The sequence below is a fragment of the Pelophylax lessonae genome (genome assembly GCF_965119305.1).
Source record: "Pelophylax lessonae genome assembly, chromosome: 2".
NCBI classification, from domain to species: domain Eukaryota; kingdom Metazoa; phylum Chordata; class Amphibia; order Anura; family Ranidae; genus Pelophylax; species Pelophylax lessonae.
Window position 1 is genome coordinate 2,901,095 of NC_138769.1, and position 22,095 is coordinate 2,923,189.

General features: G+C 44.7%; 1 protein-coding gene across 1 annotated transcript in view; it reads right to left on the reverse strand.

Annotated features, from left to right (window-relative positions):
* The window catches only part of LOC309545809 (uncharacterized protein), a 291,848-nt gene extending 275,050 nt beyond the window's left edge, over window positions 1–16,798 (reverse strand). The window contains exon 1 of the mRNA XM_082245167.1: window positions 16,740–16,798. Coding sequence (XP_082101293.1) covers window positions 16,740–16,791 — 52 coding nt within the window. The 5' untranslated portion in view covers window positions 16,792–16,798. The remainder of the gene's footprint in view (window positions 1–16,739) is intronic.
* Between the last annotated feature and the right edge of the window lie 5,297 nt (window positions 16,799–22,095).

Here is a 22,095-nt window from a genome sequence, read left to right on the forward strand (position 1 = left end):
GGCGGTGCCATGGGTTAGTTTTCTTCCAGGTGTAAACGTTTTTAGTGTCATAGTCGATCTCATCTCTGAGTAACTTGTCTTGTTTTCCTTTAATGATGTCCTTTTCTAATTTATCAATCTTTTCATTGAGGTTCTGATCAAGATCTACAAACAGAGAATAATCCTTAAATGATGAAAGTTCCATTTGTAATGAGGAAATATCCTTTTGTAGTTTATCCAATTCCAAACTTTTTGATTCCACAATCAGTCTCATAAGGTCAAAGGAACATTTGGAAAGTGTATCAGTCCATTTTAACTTTAGCTCTTCATTATACAAATCAAACGTGGGGAATTTTTTAATTCGCAGGCCTCTTGGGATTCTAGCGACATCGATATATTCATTTAACGTTGTCTTTTCCCAATAGGCTTTGATTTCTTTAGTCATAAGTTTTTCCAGTTTGCGAAAAGTAATTTTTATCAACGATAATGAATCATCTTTTGCCTTTTTCAATGTTGCCTGGGCATCCTGTCTAAGCGGATTTATGCTTAGTAATCTAAGCGTCCGACTGGTTGAGGGTACCTCCATATCTGTTCCATGTATGGAATACACACTGTCTGTATATAGTCCACGTATGCAATCCGTAGGTATGAAGAAATAACCGAATTGAAGTGAAACTGGACTCACCGGGCAGGCTCTGAATCGCGGAGATCATCCATGTATGGGGGAAGGGAATAGGGAATCCCGCTCAGGTGTGTGTCCAAACAGGTGCTGGCTGGATCCGCCGTCCAGGAAGATACAAGTAGAAATGTGAAGCCGCACTCAGATGATTGAAATCAAATGAAATGTCTTTATTCTTCAAAAGTATCCAGGACAAACAGACAGTGTGAGGAACAGAATATGTCCAAGGTAGACGCGTTTCACGGCTCAAATGGCCGCTTACTCATTACCACGGTGTGGGATAGCGGAAATTGGTCAATATTTAAAGGTGGTCACCAGGAAATTGATTGTTGTAGCTCTGCACCACTGCATATCATTAAATAATCAAGCATATTGAACATCCAATTTCTCTGCGATCCAACACCGAGGACATGCCAAAAAACACACATGAAACAACTTCACAAAGTATGTGTAAAACAAAATTAAGAACGATACATTCAAGTGAGTATACAAATGAATGTAATAGTAAAAACAACAGAGTTTAGCGTAAAAAGTCAGATACACACATGCCGATTTCATATGAGAGATTGCATATGTAATCTAAATACAAATAGAACCACATAGGATCTCAAATATTCATATATACATGTGTCCTATATTGGTATATGGTCTCTCATTGGTGCAAGATATAAACTATACAAAATACAAAATACAAAGATATGAAAAAACTTTGTTATGCATATATGTCCATAAATATGTGATAAGATCATTTCTTCTTATGACAGTAAAGTGTATAATATCAGAGATTTTTTTAACTGCAATACCCAATATTTGATTTATTTAATTACATGCAAGGCATGTTCTATTCAATATGTAGGTAGAACTACTCGCAAGCTAAAAGATCGATTTCGGGAGCATCTTAGTGATATACGGACCTTCAAATCAACAAACATAGCAAAACATTTCAATAATAAACATGGTGGTGACATGTCCCTGGTTCAGGTCCAAGTCATCGACCATATTACCAGACCCATCAGAGGTGGAGATGTATTCCGTTTACTGTGTAAAAGAGAGGTTCAGTGGATTTTTAGGCTCCACACTCGGATGCCTCATGGCTTGAATTGATGGATTTTTACGAAGCATACATATACATTCATTATTGATGCTCCGACTTGTAAAATAAGGGTACCTGTTGCTTTTTCGTTTTTGGAGTTCGTCCCAGCTGATAATATATCTGATAATATCTGATAATATGTAGTAATTTTTCTTTTTCTTTTGATTCATTTACTTCATTTTGATTATCACCCTTCTAATTGACCTCATTCTAGCCAGGAAATGTTTTTCGGCTCTATATGGATTACTTGTAGTTTTTAATAACCATATTTATAACATGGGCACGAAAAACAAGTACCAATTTCCAGGCTAATAATTTTGGTCATATATAGAGGTTTTTTCCTTATTCTATATTTTTTTGGGACCTTATCCTAACGAACATGCACACATTGCGTATTTTGTCTACACATATGCCGATATATGTTTCAAGGTGCATCAATATGTCCTAATGATGTTTAATAGTTGATATTTATGTTTTGCTGTATTTCCATCAAGTTTATGATGAGATTTATAGACATTTGGATCTGTATATATATATGGGGATGTTCATGTGATACATTTATGCGCCCATTCATTTACATCATTATACACTTATATATACACTGACCACACACTTACATTTCTATTCATTTATTTATTCATTTATTTATTCATCACATATCACTTCACACACATTATTGACACATTTTCTGTGCATCACTTTTTTCTCTTTTTCATTTCTTTTTCACTTCATACACATATATGTATGCTTCTATTCTCCTTTTTTCATTTTTTAATTTTTAATTTTTATCATTCATTTCTTCTGATATTCACATATACATATTTTTTATTTTATTTAGTATATATATGTCACACAGTTACATACACATAAATTACAACATATCACATATTTATGGACATATATGCATAACAAAGTTTTTTCATATCTTTGTATTTTGTATTTTGTATAGTTTATATCTTGCACCAATGAGAGACCATATACCAATATAGGACACATGTATATATGAATATTTGAGATCCTATGTGGTTCTATTTATATGTGGTTCTATTTGTATTTAGATTACATATGCAATCTCTCATATGAAATCGGCATGTGTGTATCTGACTTTTTACGCTAAACTCTGTTGTTTTTACTATTACATTCATTTGTATACTCACTTGAATGTATCGTTCTTAATTTTGTTTTACACATACTTTGTTAAGTTGTTTCATGTGTGTTTTTTGGCATGTCCTCGGTGTTGGATCGCAGAGAAATTGGATGTTCAATATGCTTGATTATTTAATGATATGCAGTTGTGCAGAGCTACAACAATCAATTTCCTGGTGACCACCTTTAAATATTGACCAATTTCCGCTATCCCACACCGTGGTAATGAGTAAGCGGCCATTTGAGCCGTGAAACGCGTCTACCTTGGACATATTCTGTTCCTCACACTGTCTGTTTGTCCTGGATACTTTTGAAGAATAAAGACATTTCATTTGATTTCAATCATCTGAGTGCGGCTTCACATTTCTACTTGTATCTTCCTGGACGGCGGATCCAGCCAGCACCTCTTTGGACACACACCTGAGCGGCATTCCCTATTCCCTTCCCCCATACATGAACCTGGGCCGGCTGCCCAGCCTCCCTGTAGGGCCGGTAGAGAGACCTCGGTCCCATCTCCACCTGCCATCGGTGGGTCTTCACAGTACCCCCAGTCTGTACTGTCTCTCCAACTGAAGGGTTGTGGGCCTGGATCTGCCACCCAGGACTCTGCTTGCAGGGTAGATTGGGGTGGAACGGAGCAGAGCAGGCGTAGGTAGTCCTGCTCCAGTTCCCACTCCATTGTGACCAAATGAATCAGGTCTGACCCCAGGTCATCCGCTTTGGGGAGACCCAGTAGGGCTTCCCTGGTGTCCTCGATTTCCCAGTGCCGAAACTCTGCTGGACATTCAAAGTCCCTCTCCTCAAAGGCCTCCCACAGCAAGCCCGGGCCACTATAGTCCTCACCTTCCGGCATATTGTCATCAGCCATCCAATGGTCGTGCTGGGTGGCGTACCACTTCAGTGCCCGGTAAGCTTCATCCAGCCACAACTCCTTCCAAATCAGGTTCCACAGCTCCGTCACCCACTCATCCAGGGGTTGTTCTCCTAGGAAAGGTAATCGCAGGGCAACGTATACCTGGAACCGCTGTTCTTCGCTGGGAAGGTTCTCTCTCCGCCTCCACTGCACATCCTCTAAGGCCTCATACCACATTTCCTTTCGAGTGAAATCTCTCCAGTCCAGTATGGCTTCCTCTGATACAGGCCCATCCTGTTGGACCAAGTGTTGCTGCAACCTCCAGAGAAACTCCTCCTCATATGGGGACGCTGCACGGGTGTTGGCTCGCTCCATACCGTCACCGTGTAATGTTCTGGTACCTTTGGTTACCCTAATTCCACTTTTCCTAAGTGTATGCGCCCCACCATTCTCTTTTGGTAAGGTGCGCATACACCTTTAAGACCGATGCTGTCATCACTGAGCGCCGCTGGAGCGGCTATTTCAACCTCCGGCGGTCTCACTCACATGTTCGTTCAACGCCGCATAATCTGCCTTGAAGCTCTCATGCTTGCAAGCATACCTCGCTATAGGAACCTCGCTGCTGATCCCTGCATCCCGCTACCGGATCATCCGCTCTTGCCGAACCTCTCCTCTGCTACATTGCTACTAGTGATAAGTACCCCACAGGGGAAACCTCTATAACATTTATACTAAAGCTTACACTATCTAGCTCTGCATACTAAGGACTATTACTACATCTGCATTAACTAAGATTGCTAGCTCTTGAGCCTACTACCATCTGCTCTTGCACTGGGTTGGTCTCTCCTGTATGTTCACCTGCTACTCTATCATCTGCTGCCATACATGATTGCTAACCTATCTGCATCCCATCTGCTACTATCTTACTTTCAAGAACATTCCTTTCAAGTGTCTGTCACCTACCATCTCTACCCAACCTGTCTCTTCAGCCTATCATCACTATATTACTATATACATAAGTCACTCTAGGAACATCTTATTGAGTGTGTGTATCTACTTGCTGAATTGAGACTATCCACACATGATGAGTCTTGGGAGTTGGGATTGGTGTCTCAGCGTTTCTCTACATGACTACTGAAGTGGAATATTTCTGCAGCTGTAAATCCACATTATACATAAAACGCAGGAGCGTTACACACCGGTGTCTCCGAGCTGCTTCTCCTCACACTAGGACGCTATCCCACCGCTGCCACCAATGTAATGGAACAGGGCACCCCTGAGCGGGTACCTTCATTGACAGATGCTCCTAGTACTTCCCGAGGGCTCCAAGCACTCCACCTGACACCGTAAGCACTTCAGACTCCACGAACCGCCGCAGCTTGGTTAGGGTCTTGGCATCTCCTACCCACCCTGGACCTACAACAAGGCTACAGGTTCCTGTGGGTGAACCTCTCTTTCCCCAGAGAGTGCAGCACGAATAAGCTCTTACACAAGCTCTTACAAGAGCTCAGTGATTATCCAAGGGAGTATGGAGGACATAGCAATCCCTTGCAGCAGATTCCCCCAATAAGAGACAGAACTCTAGATTGAGGTGAAGGAACTCAAAACAACTTTATAGAACAAGACTTATATACAGAATTTGGAACATCCCGCCCCCAACAACCGCTTTCCTATTGGTCAATTGTAAAGTACCTGTGGTCTCCTTCAGGTCCTCCTTAGCCATGCAAATGAGGACTTGAAAATGAGTCAGCAGGGATTGGTGCGATAGCTTGACCAGAAGGACTGCCATGTGCAATGAGACAGAAGCCCCCAGGGGGCAATCAATGTACACAATAGCCAGACACAGAACAATGGGAGGTCATTAGCACTTACAATGAGACAGGGCAATCCACATTTCCAATACACAAACAAAAGGAAAACCTTGCTTGCTGACATTGAAAGATATGTAATATACACAGCATTTAGGAATTACAGATTTCATGGCAAATGGGAATAAATCTTAATATTTCTATATGGAGATATTGCTGGCAAATATGAAGCAATCCAAACCATTACTTATCTGTCTTTAAATTCCAGTGATGGTGAATACCGTCACAATGGATGTCCCCCCCCCTACATGGTGCAACATTAATCCTTTATGTCTCCATGATAAGAGAAAGAGCTCATGTCCCCTTTATGTAAATGGCAGAATTGTCTGGAGAGGTTGGAATGATGATCCCCTCAGCCCTCTGTCCCCTCAGCTCTCTGTCCCCCCAGCCCTCTGCCCCCCCCCCGGCTCTCTGTCCCCTCAGCTCTCTGTCCCCCCAGCCCTCTGCCCCCCCCCCCAGCTCTCTGTCCTACACAATTCTTTTCAGCTCTTCCTATCCTCATGGGGCACCCAGTACCCCCCCCCCACATATTATATCTTACATTTCCTACATGGGCTCCAATAAACATTTCCTGCTACAATTCAGAAATTGCTGGATTGGGGCGTGGCTTGCGCGCATGCTGGATGAACGCTTGAGCTGAGAGCTCTCTGTACCCGGCCGACATATTCCCCAGCGTACCCGAAGCACAGCGGTTCCTGACACTCGGTACATACAGGACTAGCTTACCGAACACATCAGGAAGATGAATAACCGTAAAAGGAAGGATGAGAGGGGCCCGAAAAAGCTCACGGCCTTCTTCTTTCCTCAGCCGCCTCTCCCTGAGAGGATCCAAGATGGCACCGCAGCGCGGTCTGACGGCGGGAGCCCTGCGGCCTACACGGATCTCCCTGATGCGGTCCCATCACCTGAGGCCTCTCCATCGTTGCCTCCTATGCCGGATTCCTCTCCTGCAACCCCGGTACCGGGCAGCCCTGCGAAGTCAAGGATGCGCCTGGACCCTGCTAACCCTTACGAGGCTGCTGTGAGTACCTCATTTGCCTCTATGCATTCTATGACTGCACTTCAATCTTCCATTGCTGCGTTTCCCACTACTGGCCAGCCTGTCCTGGACACCACAATGAAAAATATGTTAATGACTTTCCAATCTTCTCTCATGGCTAACCTTACCACTATAATGGACAGATTAGCATGTGAAATGAAGCATATGGGCAGTAGGTTGTCACATATTGAGCATGGTATGCAAGAGTGTGCTGAAACAGTGAATGACCTTGTTGATCTTATCAGGAGCAAAGGGAGGAAACAGAATGGATTAAATCCAAAATAGCTGATCTGGAAGATCGTTCGCGCCGCAATAACATCAAGCTGCGCGGCATTCCTGAATCGGTTCAACCGAACAATCTTTTACAACATGCATCTACCCTTTTCACTGCCTTGGTTCCGGATTTGACACCTATTGAATTAACTATCGACAGGATACATAGAATCCCTAAACCCCGCCACCTGGAAGATTCCATACCCAGAGATGTGCTGTTACGCATGCACTTTTATCCCGCCAAGGAAAAAATCCTCAAAGTATCCAGGCAGCTGGGAACCCTACCTGATCCCTATGCAGAAGTGCAGCTCTACGCTGACTTGTCTCAGCATACATTACAACAGAGGAGGCAACTGAAGACCCTTACAAAAGCTCTCTTCAACCACAAAATTTTGTACAAGTGGCGCCACCCGGCGACATTGCTTGTCACTCACAATGAGATCCCGCATACCATTTCCACCATAGAGGGCGGCATGCGCCTCCTTCACTTGTGGGGTATCATCCCGGACCCTCCGAGGAACTTTCATGATGGCTCTCAACATTCTTCCTCTTCTCGCTCAAGGGCCCATCAAGGCCAAGGACGCCAGGCTCATCGACCATGACCTACTGTGCTTCCTTGCCTCTTCGTCTACAAGCCCGGCCGGGCTACGGTTCTTTCTCTACTTTTATTTTAGTGGTCGGTTTGTCCACCCCGGTGGTAGTCCCCTACCTCTCTCTCAGTAGGTCTCTTCACAGGATACACCTACTGCTTTACATTGCAAATTGGTGATTCAAGCCACCCGCCAGATATAGTTCAAGTAAGCCCAGTTTGTTTGGTCGCCCGAGAAGTGTCATACACTTCTTGTCCTCTTTTGTTGTTTTCCTCTATTTTTGTGTGCTTATCGTTTAGTGCCTTCATACAGCATCGGCAGTGACTTTCGGAACTAGCGACAGCAACCAGAATCGTCTGCCTTTCTAAACACCCTCCCGCATCAGGAGTCTTCGCCAGCGGAGCAAGGACTTCTACAAGCTACTTGACTTCAGAACTTCAGGTAATCTCTTCATCTCCTCTGACATAGACCTTTCTTCAAATACACACTTCTTGCAGGCATGTCTTTTACTGTTCTCTCTCTGAACACCAGAGGCCTCAACCACCCTGCAAAAAGGTCCTCGTTGTGGAATTCAGCTCTCTCCTTTCAGAGTGACATAGTATGTGTGCAGGAAACGCATTTTTCTCAGTCTGCAACCCCCAGATGTTCTCACACTCAATTTCCTCACATATATCTGGCATCAGGCAAGAAAAAACGTAAAGGGGTTCTTATAGCCATCAACCAGTCCCTGTCATACCAATTCCATGATTCTATTATAGATCCAAAAGGTCGTTTCATCATCCTCCGGTTCATTATTGACAATCGCAATTTCACTTTGGTCAATCTCTATGCGCCTAATGTTCATCAGATGGCCTTTATTCGATCGATTGTGGACAAAGCAAAATCCCTTCAATAGGGAAATTTACTGCTATGCGGTGACTTTAATTTGGCTCCTGACAGTGCTATGGATACATCTGCCTCTCCTAAGAAACACAATACTTCCCTGTCCAAGTTTTTGTGGGATTCTGATTTGTATGACGCGTGGAGGTGTTGTCACGCAGGGGAGAGGGACTATTCTTACCTTTCCCCTCATCACGGCACCTACTCGCGTATTGACCTGTGCATTACTGACAAGCATCTTTTGGACCATGTCTCATCTATCGAGCTACACACTGCCACCTGGTCGGACCATTCCCCCTACCGTCTCGATTAACTTGGGTGCTCCTAAGACATCCACGTTTGTGTGGAAACTACCTAATTATCTCTTAACCAATTCGGGATACGTGGAGGAGATTCAGACTCAACGAGATTGCTTTATAACTGAAAATTCTTTGCCTGATACTGACCCGGTGGTAGTGTGGAATGCTCATAAAGCTGTAATGCGTGGTTTATTTCTGCAATTGGGCGCTAGGGAACGGAAAAAAAGAACGCAGCATTTGGATAATCTTACCAACAAACTAGCGTCCCTAGATGCACAAAACAAGACAGACCCTTCCCCAGTCCTTCAATCTCAAATTTTTGCGACTAGACAGGAACTTAGGACCTTCTTGCTGGAGAAATACAGTTTCTCCCTCAAGAAATGGAAAGCCAATACATACGCTACTAGTGAAAAGCCACCAAAGCCATGGCCCTTCGAATCAAGGGTCAACGGATCAAATCCAAAATTCCTTATATGACTCATCCCAAGACAAAAGAGAAATTGCTCAAACCTACCCTTATAGCCAATGCCTTTAGTTCTTACTATGAATCCCTTTATAATCTTAAGACAGATCACTCGACATTCCAACCGACCCCTGCGGACATTGATGACTTTCTCGCACAAATCGAGCTCCCTTCACTTACGCCCCAAGATGTTGATTCTCTAAACAGACCCTTTTCTGACTTGGAAATTAAGACTGCTATAGCTTCTCTTCCCAACATGAAATCACCTGGACCGGACGGATATTCTGCGGAATACTATAAGAAATTCAGTGACTCCTTGACCCCCCTTCTATGAACTATATTAAATTCTGCTGCCTCCTCCTCATCCTTTCCGAAGGAAATGTTAAGTGCATTGATTGTGACCCTACCTAAGCCTGGGAAGGAACCTGATCAACCTCAGAATTTTAGGCCCATATCCCTGTTAAATATGGATGTAAAAATTTATGCCAAAGTTGTAGCCGCCAGACTGGTGGACCTTCTTCCCCAGATAATACATAAGGATCAGTCCGGATTTACTAAAGGGCGTCAAGCGTCGGATGCTACTAGGCGTGTGATCAATGCTATCCACCACGCGGGCCTCAATGGGACGCCTTCTCTGCTCCTTTCATTGGATGCGGAGAAGGCGTTCGATAGGGTCCACTGGGGGTTCCTATCGGCCGTCCTTCAAAAATTCGGGTTTTGCGGATTTATTCACGACACCATTATGGCCTTATACTCCGCGCCCTCTGCAGTAGTCCGTACAACGGAAGCTATCTCTACTCCATTTAATATCACAAATGGCACTAGACAGGGATGTCCACTTTCCCCCCTAATATTTAACATGATTATGGAAACTTTGGCCACGCACATCCGCTCTAATCCCAAAATATCAGGTATACATATGGGAGATCAACACCATAAAATTAGTCTTTTCGCGGATGATGTGATACTTATGATATCGGAACCAACTACATCCCTCCCAGAAATTCAAAGGATTCTACAGTGGTTTGGTAAAGTCTCCTTATACAAGGTAAATGAGTCCAAGTCCAATATTTTGGGTATTGGTATTAATGCCACAATGCGTAACTTGTTACAACACCAATTCCCGTATACGTGGGCAGACCAAAGCATATCTTACCTAGGCGTGCAGTTGACCGCCTCTACGAAAACGCTGTTTCATCACAATTTTCTTTCTGCTCGCACTAAATTGCAGGACAACCTTAAGCATGTGGCTTCCTTTGAATTCTCCTGGTTGGGACGCTTGGCAGCATTTAAAATTATGTATTTTCCCCAATTATTGTACCTTTTTCGAACCCTTCCGATCCCTCTCCCAAAGAATTATCTTAGATCCCTCCAGTCCCTACTGTCCAAATATACAGTGGGTACGGAAAGTATTCAGACCCCCTTAAATTTTTCACTCTTTGTTATATTGCAGCCATTTGCTAAAATCATTTAAGTTCATTCTTCTTATTCATGAATGTACACACAGCACCTCATACTGACAGAAAAACACAGAATTGTTGACATTGTTGCAGATTTATTAAAAAAGAAAAACTGAAATATCACATGGTCCTAAGTATTCAGACCCTTTGCTCAGTATTTAGTAGAAGCCCCCTTTTGATCTAATACAGCCAGGAGTCTTTTTGGGAAAGATGCAACAAGTCTTTCACACCTGGATTTGGGGATCCTCTGCCATTCCTCCTTGCAGATCCTCTCCAGTTCTGTCAGGTTGGATGGTAAACGTTGGTGGACAGCCATTTTTAGGTCTCTCCAGAGATGCTCAATTGGGTTTAAGTCAGGGCTCTGGCTGGGCCATTCAAGAACAGTCACGGAGTTGTTGTGAAGCCACTCCTTCGTTATTTTAGCTGTGTGCTTAGTGTTATTGTCTTGTTGGAAGGTAAACCTTCGACCCAGTCTGAGGTCCAGAGCACTCTGGAGAAGGTTTTTGTCCAGGATATCCCTGTACTTGGCCCTATTCATCTTTCCCTCGATTGCAACCAGTCGTCCTGTCCCTGCAGCTGAAAAACACCCCCACAGCATGATGCTGCCACCACCATGCTTCACTGTTGGGACTGTATTGGACAGGTGATGAGCAGTGCCTGGTTTTCTCCACACATACCGCTTAGAATTAAGGCCAAAAAGTTCTATTTTGGTCTCATCAGACCAGAGAATCTTATTTCTCCCCATCTTGGAGTCCTTCAGGTGTTTTTTAGCAAACTCCATGCGGGCTTTCATGTGTCTTACACTGAGGAGAGGCTTCCGTCGGGCCACTCTGCCATAAAGCCCCGACTGGTGGAGGGCTGCAGTGATGGTTGACTTTCTACAACTTTCTCCCATCTCCTGACTGCATCTCTGGAGCTCAGCCACAGTGATCTTTGGGTTCTTCTTTACCTCTCTCACCAAGGCTCTTCTCCCCCGATAGCTCAGTTTGGCCGGACGGCCAGCTCAAGGAAGGGTTCTGGTCGTCCCAAACGTCTTCCATTTGAGGATTATGGAGGCCACTGTGCTCATAGGAACCTTAAGTGCAGCAGAAATCTTTTTGTAACTTTGGCCAGATCTGTGCCTTGCCACAATTCTATCTCTGAGCTCTTCAGGCAGTTCCTTTGACCTCATGATTCTCATTTGCTCTGACATGCATTGTGATCTGGAAGGTCTTATATAGACAGGTGTGTGGCTTTCCTAATCAAGTCCAATCAGTATAATCAAACACAGCTGGACTCAAATGAAGGTGTAGAACCATCTCAAGGATGATCAGAAGAAATAGAAAGCACCTGAGTTAAATATATGAGTGTCACAGCAAAGGGTCTGAATACTTAGGACCATGTGATATTTCAGTTTTTCTTTTTTAATAAATCTGCAACAATGTCAACAATTCTGTGTTTTTCTGTCAGTATGGGGTGCTATGTGTACATTCACGAGGAAGAAGAATGAACTTAAATGATTTTAGCAAATGGCTGCAATATAACAAAGAGTGAAAAATTTAAGGGGGTCTGAATACTTTCCGTACCCACTGTATATGGCAAGGCAAAAAACCTAGATGTGCTCACGCTAAACTGATCAAACATCGTTTAGCGGGTGGGGCGGGATATGTGGACATCTCTGACTATTACCTGGCATTGGTTTTGTCTCCACTGCGAGATTGGTTTAGGGAAACCCCCAATACACTGTGGAGCGCAATGGAAGCTACCTATTGCACCAGACAGAATCTGTCTGACCCACCCTAGGTGCCAAGTTGCCCTCTTTTCTTCCTCCGTTTATGACTGCTGCAGCTAGGGCATGGAGAATCCTTGTGGCACAAAATGCTTTATCCTCTACAGGTTCCCCACTCAATATTCCATTATCAGCATTACACTCGCTTATACCCCACATTGACGTCTCTGTCTGGCAGAGTAAGGGCATTTCTCATCTTAGGAACTTATACGAAGACCCCAAATTGATTCCTTTTAGTGCATTACAAGCGAAATTCGACCTCCCTGGGTTCTCCTTGTTCACGCATCTTCGTGTCTCACAATTTCTTAACTCCGTCCAATCAGGGCCCGCGACTATCCATACTCAGGCTTGGAGATTCTTGTCTGGTTCAGGACACCCTAACCAGAAAGGTCTAACTGTCTTTTACAACCTTCTTCAACATAAGACATCCTTTACCAAAACCGTTCCCCACATTCAGTGGGAACGCGATATTGGTCAAGAATTTTCTGACAAACAATGGAGCAGGGCCATCCGATCCATTTATTTAGCTACTTATTTTACTTGTATTTATTGTTGACATTCATGTTGTTTAACAACATGTATGTACTGATGTTACCATTGCTTTGCCATTGTTGTACATCCATGTAATATCCATACCCTTCAATGCTGTTCTTCACATGTTTTGCCAGTACTATCATCCATCACCTTGGATACGAGTATAATAAAATGTGATTTACCATGATCTGTTTTGTTCAATATGGTTGCACAATTATCAGTCACATAGGGCCACACATCTCATATAAAGTCCCAAACTTCAATATGTTTTTTATCGTGCGATAATAGGTATGGAGGCACATGCCTTTGTGTTGCCTCATATAAAGTCCCAACCCCCTCTTTTTTCTTTGCCAATTACCCAGGGATGGAGATGTGTGTCCCGAGTCACCCCCTTTTCTGATGACTCAATGTGCCTATTGTGACAATTTTTGGTTGAGCCCTTTATATATATGGACTCACCATCACCATTTACGATATAAGTTATGTTACTCTCAAAACCTTTTTTTGTCTTAGTTGGTGAGGGTAGTTTGTGTATATGTGTCCACACCTGGGCTCTGTCTGGTTCCGGGAGCTGCGATGCGCTCCCCCCGCCTTCCCCTCCCTCCACCCTCCGCTCCTTTGGGCGGGAGTGGGGGGCGGGGTTTGCGGCCGCAGCGCATCGGCGTCACGCACATCCATGCAGGTCCTGACGTCATGATTGGCGTCGGCACATTGACACGTGTTTTCCATCAGCGTTCCCACATATGGATCTCTGCTTCCGGCTTACATAGCCGTTTGCTGATCCCTCGTTGTGGTTGTAGCAGTGTGACGTTGGGAGCATACCCTGCTCATGTCTTCATGGAGGTACTTTTCGTTTCTTCCTTCCTACACACTTTCACCTTGTCTCCTATCCAGTCCTAGATGGACTGACACCCTTACCTACTTGCACAATCTCATCATCTCAATTGGGATATTTATTTCATATGACCCTTCTTATTTATCATTGGTCTCGGTTACCAGCTATACTTTCTTGAACCACACATCTCACTGGTCTATCACCAATCATTTTTGCCTTTCATCTACCCTTGCACTCTTGGTACTCTTTTCTCCCTTGTTTAATCTGCTTCACGGTTCATACACTTTTCTACACTCCAACTACTCTTCATCTATTACTTTTCCATTCACTCCATGGCTGTTGGCCTTGACGGCTTGGTCCTCTGGCATGGACAATTCACCACCTCTCCTTACTTGCATACGTGCTAAGCTTTTTATATCTTTAATATTTCATTATGATACCATGATATTATCATTCCAGAAACCCATTGTGGTCAATTGGAGATTTTGGTGGTCCCCACATGAGGATTCATAGCATCCATAGATCCAACACTACAGTCACCTACGTGTGCAGGCTTTGCCCCCTCAGCTCCCGTGTCAGGCATACCCTCCATTGGCACATCTCTACACATCCTGCAACTCCACTTGGAACAAACTTGTGAGTTTCAATATAAGGGCTGGGTATATTGAGCTGTTTCACAGCCATACACATGTTCTTTCATATATACATGTATTCATATACATCATTTTCTCTAGATATACGAACTACATCTGCTCCTGATGAGTGTTTTTACACGAAACGCGTCGAGCCTTTCATGAAGCAAATTTTATATCATCAATTTTGTTTCATTATATATTTTACTGTATTATTATTTTACTTGTATTTATTGTTGACATTCATGTTGTTTAACAACATGCATGTACTGATGTTACCATTGCTTTGCCATTGTTGTACATCCATGTAATATTCATACACTTCAATGCTGTTCTTCACATGTTTTGCCAGTACTATCATCCATCACCTTGGATACGAGTATAATAAAATGTGATTTACCATGATCTGTTTTGTTCAATATGGTTGCACAATTATCAGTCACATAGGGCCACACATCTCATATAAAGTCCCAAACTTCAATATGTTTTTTATCGTGCGATAATAGGGATGGAGGCACATGCCTTTGTGTTGCCTCATATAAAGTCCCAACCCCCTCTTTTTTCTTTATTTAGCTACTAGTTGTGCCAAGCTATGGGAGTTATCCATACAATTTTCCCTCCGATGGTACCTCACGCCTTCCAGAATATGCAAGTTTGACCCTCAGAACGACAGTAAATGTTGGCGTATGTGTGGACATGACGGTACATTATTCCATATACTTTGGCTTTGTCCAAAACTTACCCGTTACTGGGCTCAGGTTTTCAAGTTGGTAGCGGAAGTCTCAAACTGCCCAATCACAATCAAACCTGGTCTGGCTTTGCTAAAACTTGAGATTGAGCAGGTTCCTACCCTTTGTAGACACGCTGTGTCCCACATCCTATTGGCAGCCAGACTCAACGTGACCCGTGCTTGGAAACAAGCCGATCCACCAAATATAACGGGAGTCATTGACCTTGTCAACACGCATTACACATTTGAAAGCTCACTTTCCCTCAAGAACCGTTCTATGAACGTTGTAGCTGCCCACTGGAAACCGTGGTATGACTGGATGGAGCATTTGACATTAAGCTCTGATCTATTCTGATCGCCTACCTTGACATGTTTTTTACTATACTCTGGAATGCTAGAGAGCAAATGCCCATACACACTCCTCGCACCTGAGCACAGTATGGATCCCGGTAGGGGTGCTCAGGGGGGAGGAGCACGGATATCTCTGGTATAACGGCGCTCTCTTCGAGTGTTCAAATGATATAGCCTCCACAGTCCCAACATGATGATCATGACAAATGCTTTGTATTGTTAAGGTGTTAAGAAGGGCGCGAAGTCCTAAGCATAACTTATGCATTAACTGGTTGCTGTTGCCTTTACCTGCTATTCCAAGCTGTCTCTGCCTTGTTAACAACAATGTTAGAGTTAGGCCCCATACACACGTGCAGATTATCTGCAGACTTTTGTCTGCAGACTTACCTTTTCTATGTAGTGCAAGGGCCTGCAGGATTGCATACAAATTGAAAGTGTTTAGGTTTGACCTCATATTATATGGTTTTGGTAAGTCTGCAGACAAAAGTCTGCAGATAATCTGCACGTGTGTATGGGGCATAAGATCAATCACTACTAACAACCTGCACATGTTTCACTTGCTGTTGTTGTTGTTATTCTTATGGCTTTTACTGTTCTTATGACTTTTGTTACCTCATCTGCATTGATGTACGTGCCTCTGCTATAGGTACAAATGTGGTAGCTTGCAGGCTACTTGTTCTGTATTGTTTTGAAAAATTCAATAAAAACAGTTTGAAAAAAAAAAAAAAAAGAAATTGCTGGATTGGTAAAATCTCCTTTGTACCTCCAGACTTCATATGTTTTCTTGTCTAATATCTGCATGGATTGAAGTCCCATCCAAAAGCCCCATGGATGGGGAGCCATGTAATGGAAGGTTTGTTAGTTCTATCCTCAGAATAGCCGGGGGATGGTAGAGCTCCAAATGTAAAAGGAGCGGATACAACTGCCCATCTGCATATAACATTATCACCTTCCATCCTCCTCCATTCACCAATCAGAGTTTTATCTGTGTGTGGCGTATGTTAGTTTTTATGGAAGGAGTGTGACTGGAGATACAACGTACACATTTTATCCTATAATATGTCCGGTTTATAATGACACATTACATTCCTGCTACAAAGCATGGCCAAGGAATTTACAGATGAGATAAAGGAATTTTTTTTAATGCAGTATTTTAAAAACAACATAAAAGAAAAAAAACAAAGAACATAAAAAAGTTTAAATATTAATGTTAATACAGTATAATTTTTTTTATTGTTTTATCACCTCTTTAAAATGTTTCTACTTACCTCTGCCTGGACAGAGAAAAGCCCACAGGAGAAGGACACAGAGGGGGAACATCGCTGCAGTCTGGTGTGAGGTCTGTGTGGGAAGAATGAGAAGTTATAAAGAACTCAAAGAGGAAGAAAATTCAGCTCGTGTTTCCTCTCCTTTTCTTGTACATGAAATCCGGTGTGTCAATCCGACCACAACCGATATCTCACATCTAAGAGATACTGAAGAGTTAACCTTCCAGAAAACACAGATTATACAGCGGGTAAAATAAGTATTGAAAACATTACCATTTTTCTTGGTTAATCAATTTCCAAAGGTTCTGTTTAGAGATGGCCATGCGGTCGGTTCGCGGCGAACTTTGCTCGTTCGCAGACCGCCGATATTGCGAACATATGGCGTTGTTCGTGGCGGCCATATTAGTTTACATTGGGGAGAACTTTGACCCATGACTCATCCATCAGGTGGAGCAGGACAGCCAATTACATTGCACATTTCAGCACATGGAGATACCTCCTACCTCATAAATAGACCCGACCTGGCGGCCATTTTACATTCTGCTTTTTGTCAGTGTTTTCTGAGAGGTTCTGAGAGGGAGAGGTTTTCTGTGGGGAGCAGGGACAGATTGTCAGTGACACAGATCCCTCTGTTATAGGACCACAAAAGTCCTTTCAAGGACTGGTATTTGGTATAGGTGTACTATTCATTGGTGTGCAGTGCACTATATAGGGGTGTAATACACTTATAATATACTGTCTAATATAGAAAGCATACTATAGTGGATTTGAATTGTGCACTCTGAAACATTGTGACTGGTGTGTTGAGCGTTTCTGCAGCGATACTACAAAGAGTTACAAAAACACTTTTAAAAAAGTATTATAACTGGTGTGATAGACCAGTGGCCACTATAAAAACGACAGATTGAAGCAGGGTGTTGTCTAACAGTATACTTTTATAACAGTGTATTTGGGTACTGCAAAAATATTGCTTCTTTTGCTGCGTTAAAGAGGAGTTCCAGCCATTTACTCACCTGTCCAACGGTCCAGCGATGCGGCCGCCGGAAGCCTCGATCCTCTCCCTCGGCGCCGGCATCACTGCTGTGGGCACCCGGCTGTTACAGTTTGCGGCTTCACAGCCGGGTACCCACTGCGCATGCGCGAGTCGCGCTGCGCGCCGTGATTGGCCGGCAATCTTCTGGGACCTCTGACGTGTCCCAGAAGATTGCAGGGAGGGAGGGGGAGAGGAGAACTTCCGCTCAGGGCGCCGCGCCGCTCCGAGCGGAAGTGGGAGCGGGTACCTGTCAAAACAAGGTACCCGCTCCCCCCCCAAAAAAATGACATGCCAAATGTGGCATGTCGGGGGGTCAGGACTCCCTAAAGCGGAAGTTCCACTTTTGGGTGGAACTCCGCTTTAACTCTGCTACACACAGTGACAACAGTTACTGGCCAATTTTTTGTAGAACTGGTGTGATAGACCAGTGGCCCCCCAAAACCACAGATTGAAGCGGGGTGTTATATACCTTCTTCCACATATACTCCTCTCCTCTCTAGAGACTTTTGTCACAGGGTAATTTAAAAAATGCTAGGCAGAGGAAGAGGCAGGCCCTTATGCAGGGGTGGTAGGGGTAGGGCAGGAGCAGTAGGCCGGAGCCAAAGTGTGAAGTTTCAGAAGGTGCGTTCGATTACGTCAAAGGACGCACCAGACTTGGTTGAGTGGCTCACTCAGCCTTCCTTCTCTGCACCCTCCTCATCCTCTCTATCTGCACCCTCTTAACTCTCTGCTGTGTGCACCCCCAAAGACACCACCAAAAACACCACCACCACCATATACCCTCTGCTTGAGTCACTGGAATTATTTTCCGATCCATCACAAGACATTTGCGATGCGCAGCCATTCTTGGCATCGGATCAGGAAGAGGAGGTAGCAACAGCTGCCACCCAGCAGTCTGATGACAGTACCCAGATCAGCCAAAGGAGGTTGGTCCCCGCTGTTGCTGCCTACTCCGAGATCTCGAATGTTAGTGGTGGGGAAGGTGACGTTGATGATGACGAGTCTATGGACGTCATGTGGGCACCCACAAGAGAGGAAGAGGAGGGGAGTTCAGAGGGAGAGACGGACCGGCAGATAGGGAGGAGAAGCAGGCGGAAATTACATTGCACAGGAGGGACAAAGCAGACTGCTAATGTATCAGGAGCGAGCCATCAACCATGTACAGTCACATCTGGCGCTCCCAGGACAACGACACATGGATCCGCAGTGTGGGCTTTTTTTAATGTTTCTGCTGCTGACAATAGTGTTGCCATCTGCAGTCTTTGCAGTCAACGCATAAGTCGCGGTAAGCCCAACACTCACCTTGGGACGACCACCTTAAGAAGGCACCTGGACTCCCATCACCGAGCCAAGTGGGAGCAACACCGTCAGAACCCACAAAGCCACACTCCAGGCTCTCACCGTACAGCCTCTTCTCCTTCTCTTCTCTCCTCACAATTGTCCTCCACTCCACCTTCCATAATGCCGTTCTCCCATTGTTCTGGAAAAAGGTAGGCTTCCGTGGCCCACATGTTGGAGCGTAAAAAAATGATGATGCCGGATAACCCTCTTGCCCAACGATTGACTGCTGGCTTGTCGGAACTGATAGCCCGCCAACTACTGCCATATCAACTGGTGGATTCGGAGGCCTTTCGAAAATTTGTGGCCATTGGAACACCACAATGGAAGGTCCCAGGCATTTCTCGCAGAAGGGCATTCCAGAGCTATATGGCCATGTTCAGTGGCAAGTGAATGTATCTCTGGCACACAGTGTCGGTGCCAAGATACATCTGACCACAGACACGTGATCTAGCAAACACGGCAGGGAAGATATCTAACTTTTATTGCCCACTGGGTGAACCTTCTGATGGATGTCAAGCATGTAACCCGTGGCACCCGTGGCACCCGTGTAGATTTGGTTTTACCGCCACGGATTGCATGCAGGTCTGCCTCTTCTTCTCCTGCTCCTACTCCATCCTCTCTCTCCTCCTCCGCTGACTCCTCCTTTTCCGGTGCTACCGTCTCTTCCACTGCGTCGCCCAAGATCCCCAGAACCTATTCCACATGCCAGGTGAGACGTTGCCATGCTGTGCTGCATCTGTTGTGCCTGGAAGCCAAAAGTCACACTGGTCCGGCACTCCTTTCAGCTTTGCATTCACAGGCAGATCAGTGGCTGACACCGCTCAATTTGACAGTTGGTAAAGTGGTGTGCGACAATGGTGCCAATCTGCTGAGTGCGCTGAAACAGGGCTAAATAACACACGTGCCATGCATGGCACACGTCCTGAACTTGGTCATGCAGTGATTCATTGCCAAATACCCTGGGGTCCAGGACGTCTTGAGGCAGGCCAGGAAAATCTCGGGCCATTTCAGAAGATCTTACACAGCCATGGCTCGCCTTGCTGACATTCAGCGGCAACACAACCTGCCCATCAGGCGTCTTATTTGTGACTGCCTGACGCGATGGAACTCAACCTTGTATATGCATGATAAGCTGCTCCAGCAGAAACGTGCAGTTAACGACTACCTGTACGAACTCTGCGGCAGGACAGGTTCTGGGGAGCTTGGGTTTTTTTTCACCGTGCCAGTGGCTGCTCATGCGTGACGCATGCAGACTTCTGCAGCCATTTGATGAGATTACCAAACTGGTCAGTCCTGGCCAGGGCGCCATCAGTGGCATTGTACCTTACACCTTCTTTCTGGAGCGTGCATTGTGTTGTGTCATTGATCAAGCCGTCGAGGAGCAGGAGCAGGAAGATGAGGAAGTCGCAATGTTGGATGAATTGGTGCTTCTCCATCTGAGACAAGTCAACAGCAGGAGTCTGAAGAGGAGTCAGAGGAGGATGGTGCTGTGGTGGATGAGGAGGAGCAAGAAGAGCATGCTTTAAACCTTTCTGGGATCCCTGGTGTTGTCCGTGGATGGGGGAGGAGAGCGAGGACGGCATTATCCTGGATGATGATCAGGATTCCAGTGAAAATGGGGGCCTTCATTCTCATGTATTTTAAGGGGACCCCTGTATAAAAAGCATAAAGGGCAAGGACCAGTACTGGGTGGCAACGTACTTAGACCCCCGGTACAAACAAAAAATGGTGGAAATGTTACCACCATCACAGAGGGCGGTCTGAATGCAGCACTTCCAGGCCTTGCTTCGAGAAATGCTGCATTCTGCTTTTGCGTGAGCTGGCAGAGGAATTTCTACTCACAGAGAGACAGTTGCGGGTAGCAATCAAACAGGGCCTTCAAGAAGAGGGCGTTTTGAAGATGTGTTGGTCACTAGAGATGGCCTTGCGGTTCGCCCGGCGGTCGGTTCGTGGCAAATTTAGCTTGTTCGCTACCCGCCAAATTTGCGAACACATGGCGTCGTTTGCGGCGGCCATATTCGTTTACATTGGGGAGAACTTTGACCCATGACACAGCCGTCAGGTGGAATGGGACAGCCAATCGAAACATTCCAGCACATGGACAGTCCACCTACCCAAAAAATAGACCTGAGCTGTCGGCCATTTCACATTCCGCTTTCTGCCAGTGTAGGGAGAACTTACCTGTGCTCATGAGGGAGAGTTTGCTAGACACAAATAGCTCTGTAAAGATGCACAAAAGTCCTTTTCAGGGCTGGTATTTCGGTATACGTCTACCAGTATCTTTTGAGTTTAGGGAGAGGTATCCAGTCGTTGCTTTAGGGGCAGTTAGAGATCGGCTGCAGTCACACAAATCGCTCTGTTACTGTCCACAAAAGTCATTTAAAGTGCTGCAATGTCAGTATAGGGTCTATTACAGTCTTTTCAGTATATGGGCAGGTATCCAGTCTGTGCTGTAGGGGCAGTTAGAGATCGGCTGCAGTGACACAAATCGCTCTGTCAATGTCCACAAAAGTCCATTTAAAGGGCTGAAATTTTTTTGGTATTGCTGTGCAGTGCACTAAAAAGGGGGGGGAGGTAATCCACAGTATAATATACTTTGTAGAGAGCAGATTATAGTGGATTAGTAGTATTATTATGCACTGTGCAGCATTGTGACAGGTGTGGTGACTGAGCGTTGATGCAGCAATACTACAAACAGTGACAAAAGCACTTATAATGTATTATAACTGGTGTGATAGACCAATTGCCCCCCCCCCCAATACCACAGATTGAAGTGGGGTGTTATCTGAGTATACTTTTACATGTTTATTTGTGTCCTGCAACAATATTGCCTCTTTTGCTGAGTTAAGTCTGGTACACACAGTGCCAAACTCACTGGCCAATTTTTTTGAACTGCTGTGATAGACCAGTGGCCACCCAATACCACATATTGAAGTGGGGTATTATTTAACAGTATAATTTTCTAAGAGTGTATTTTAGTCC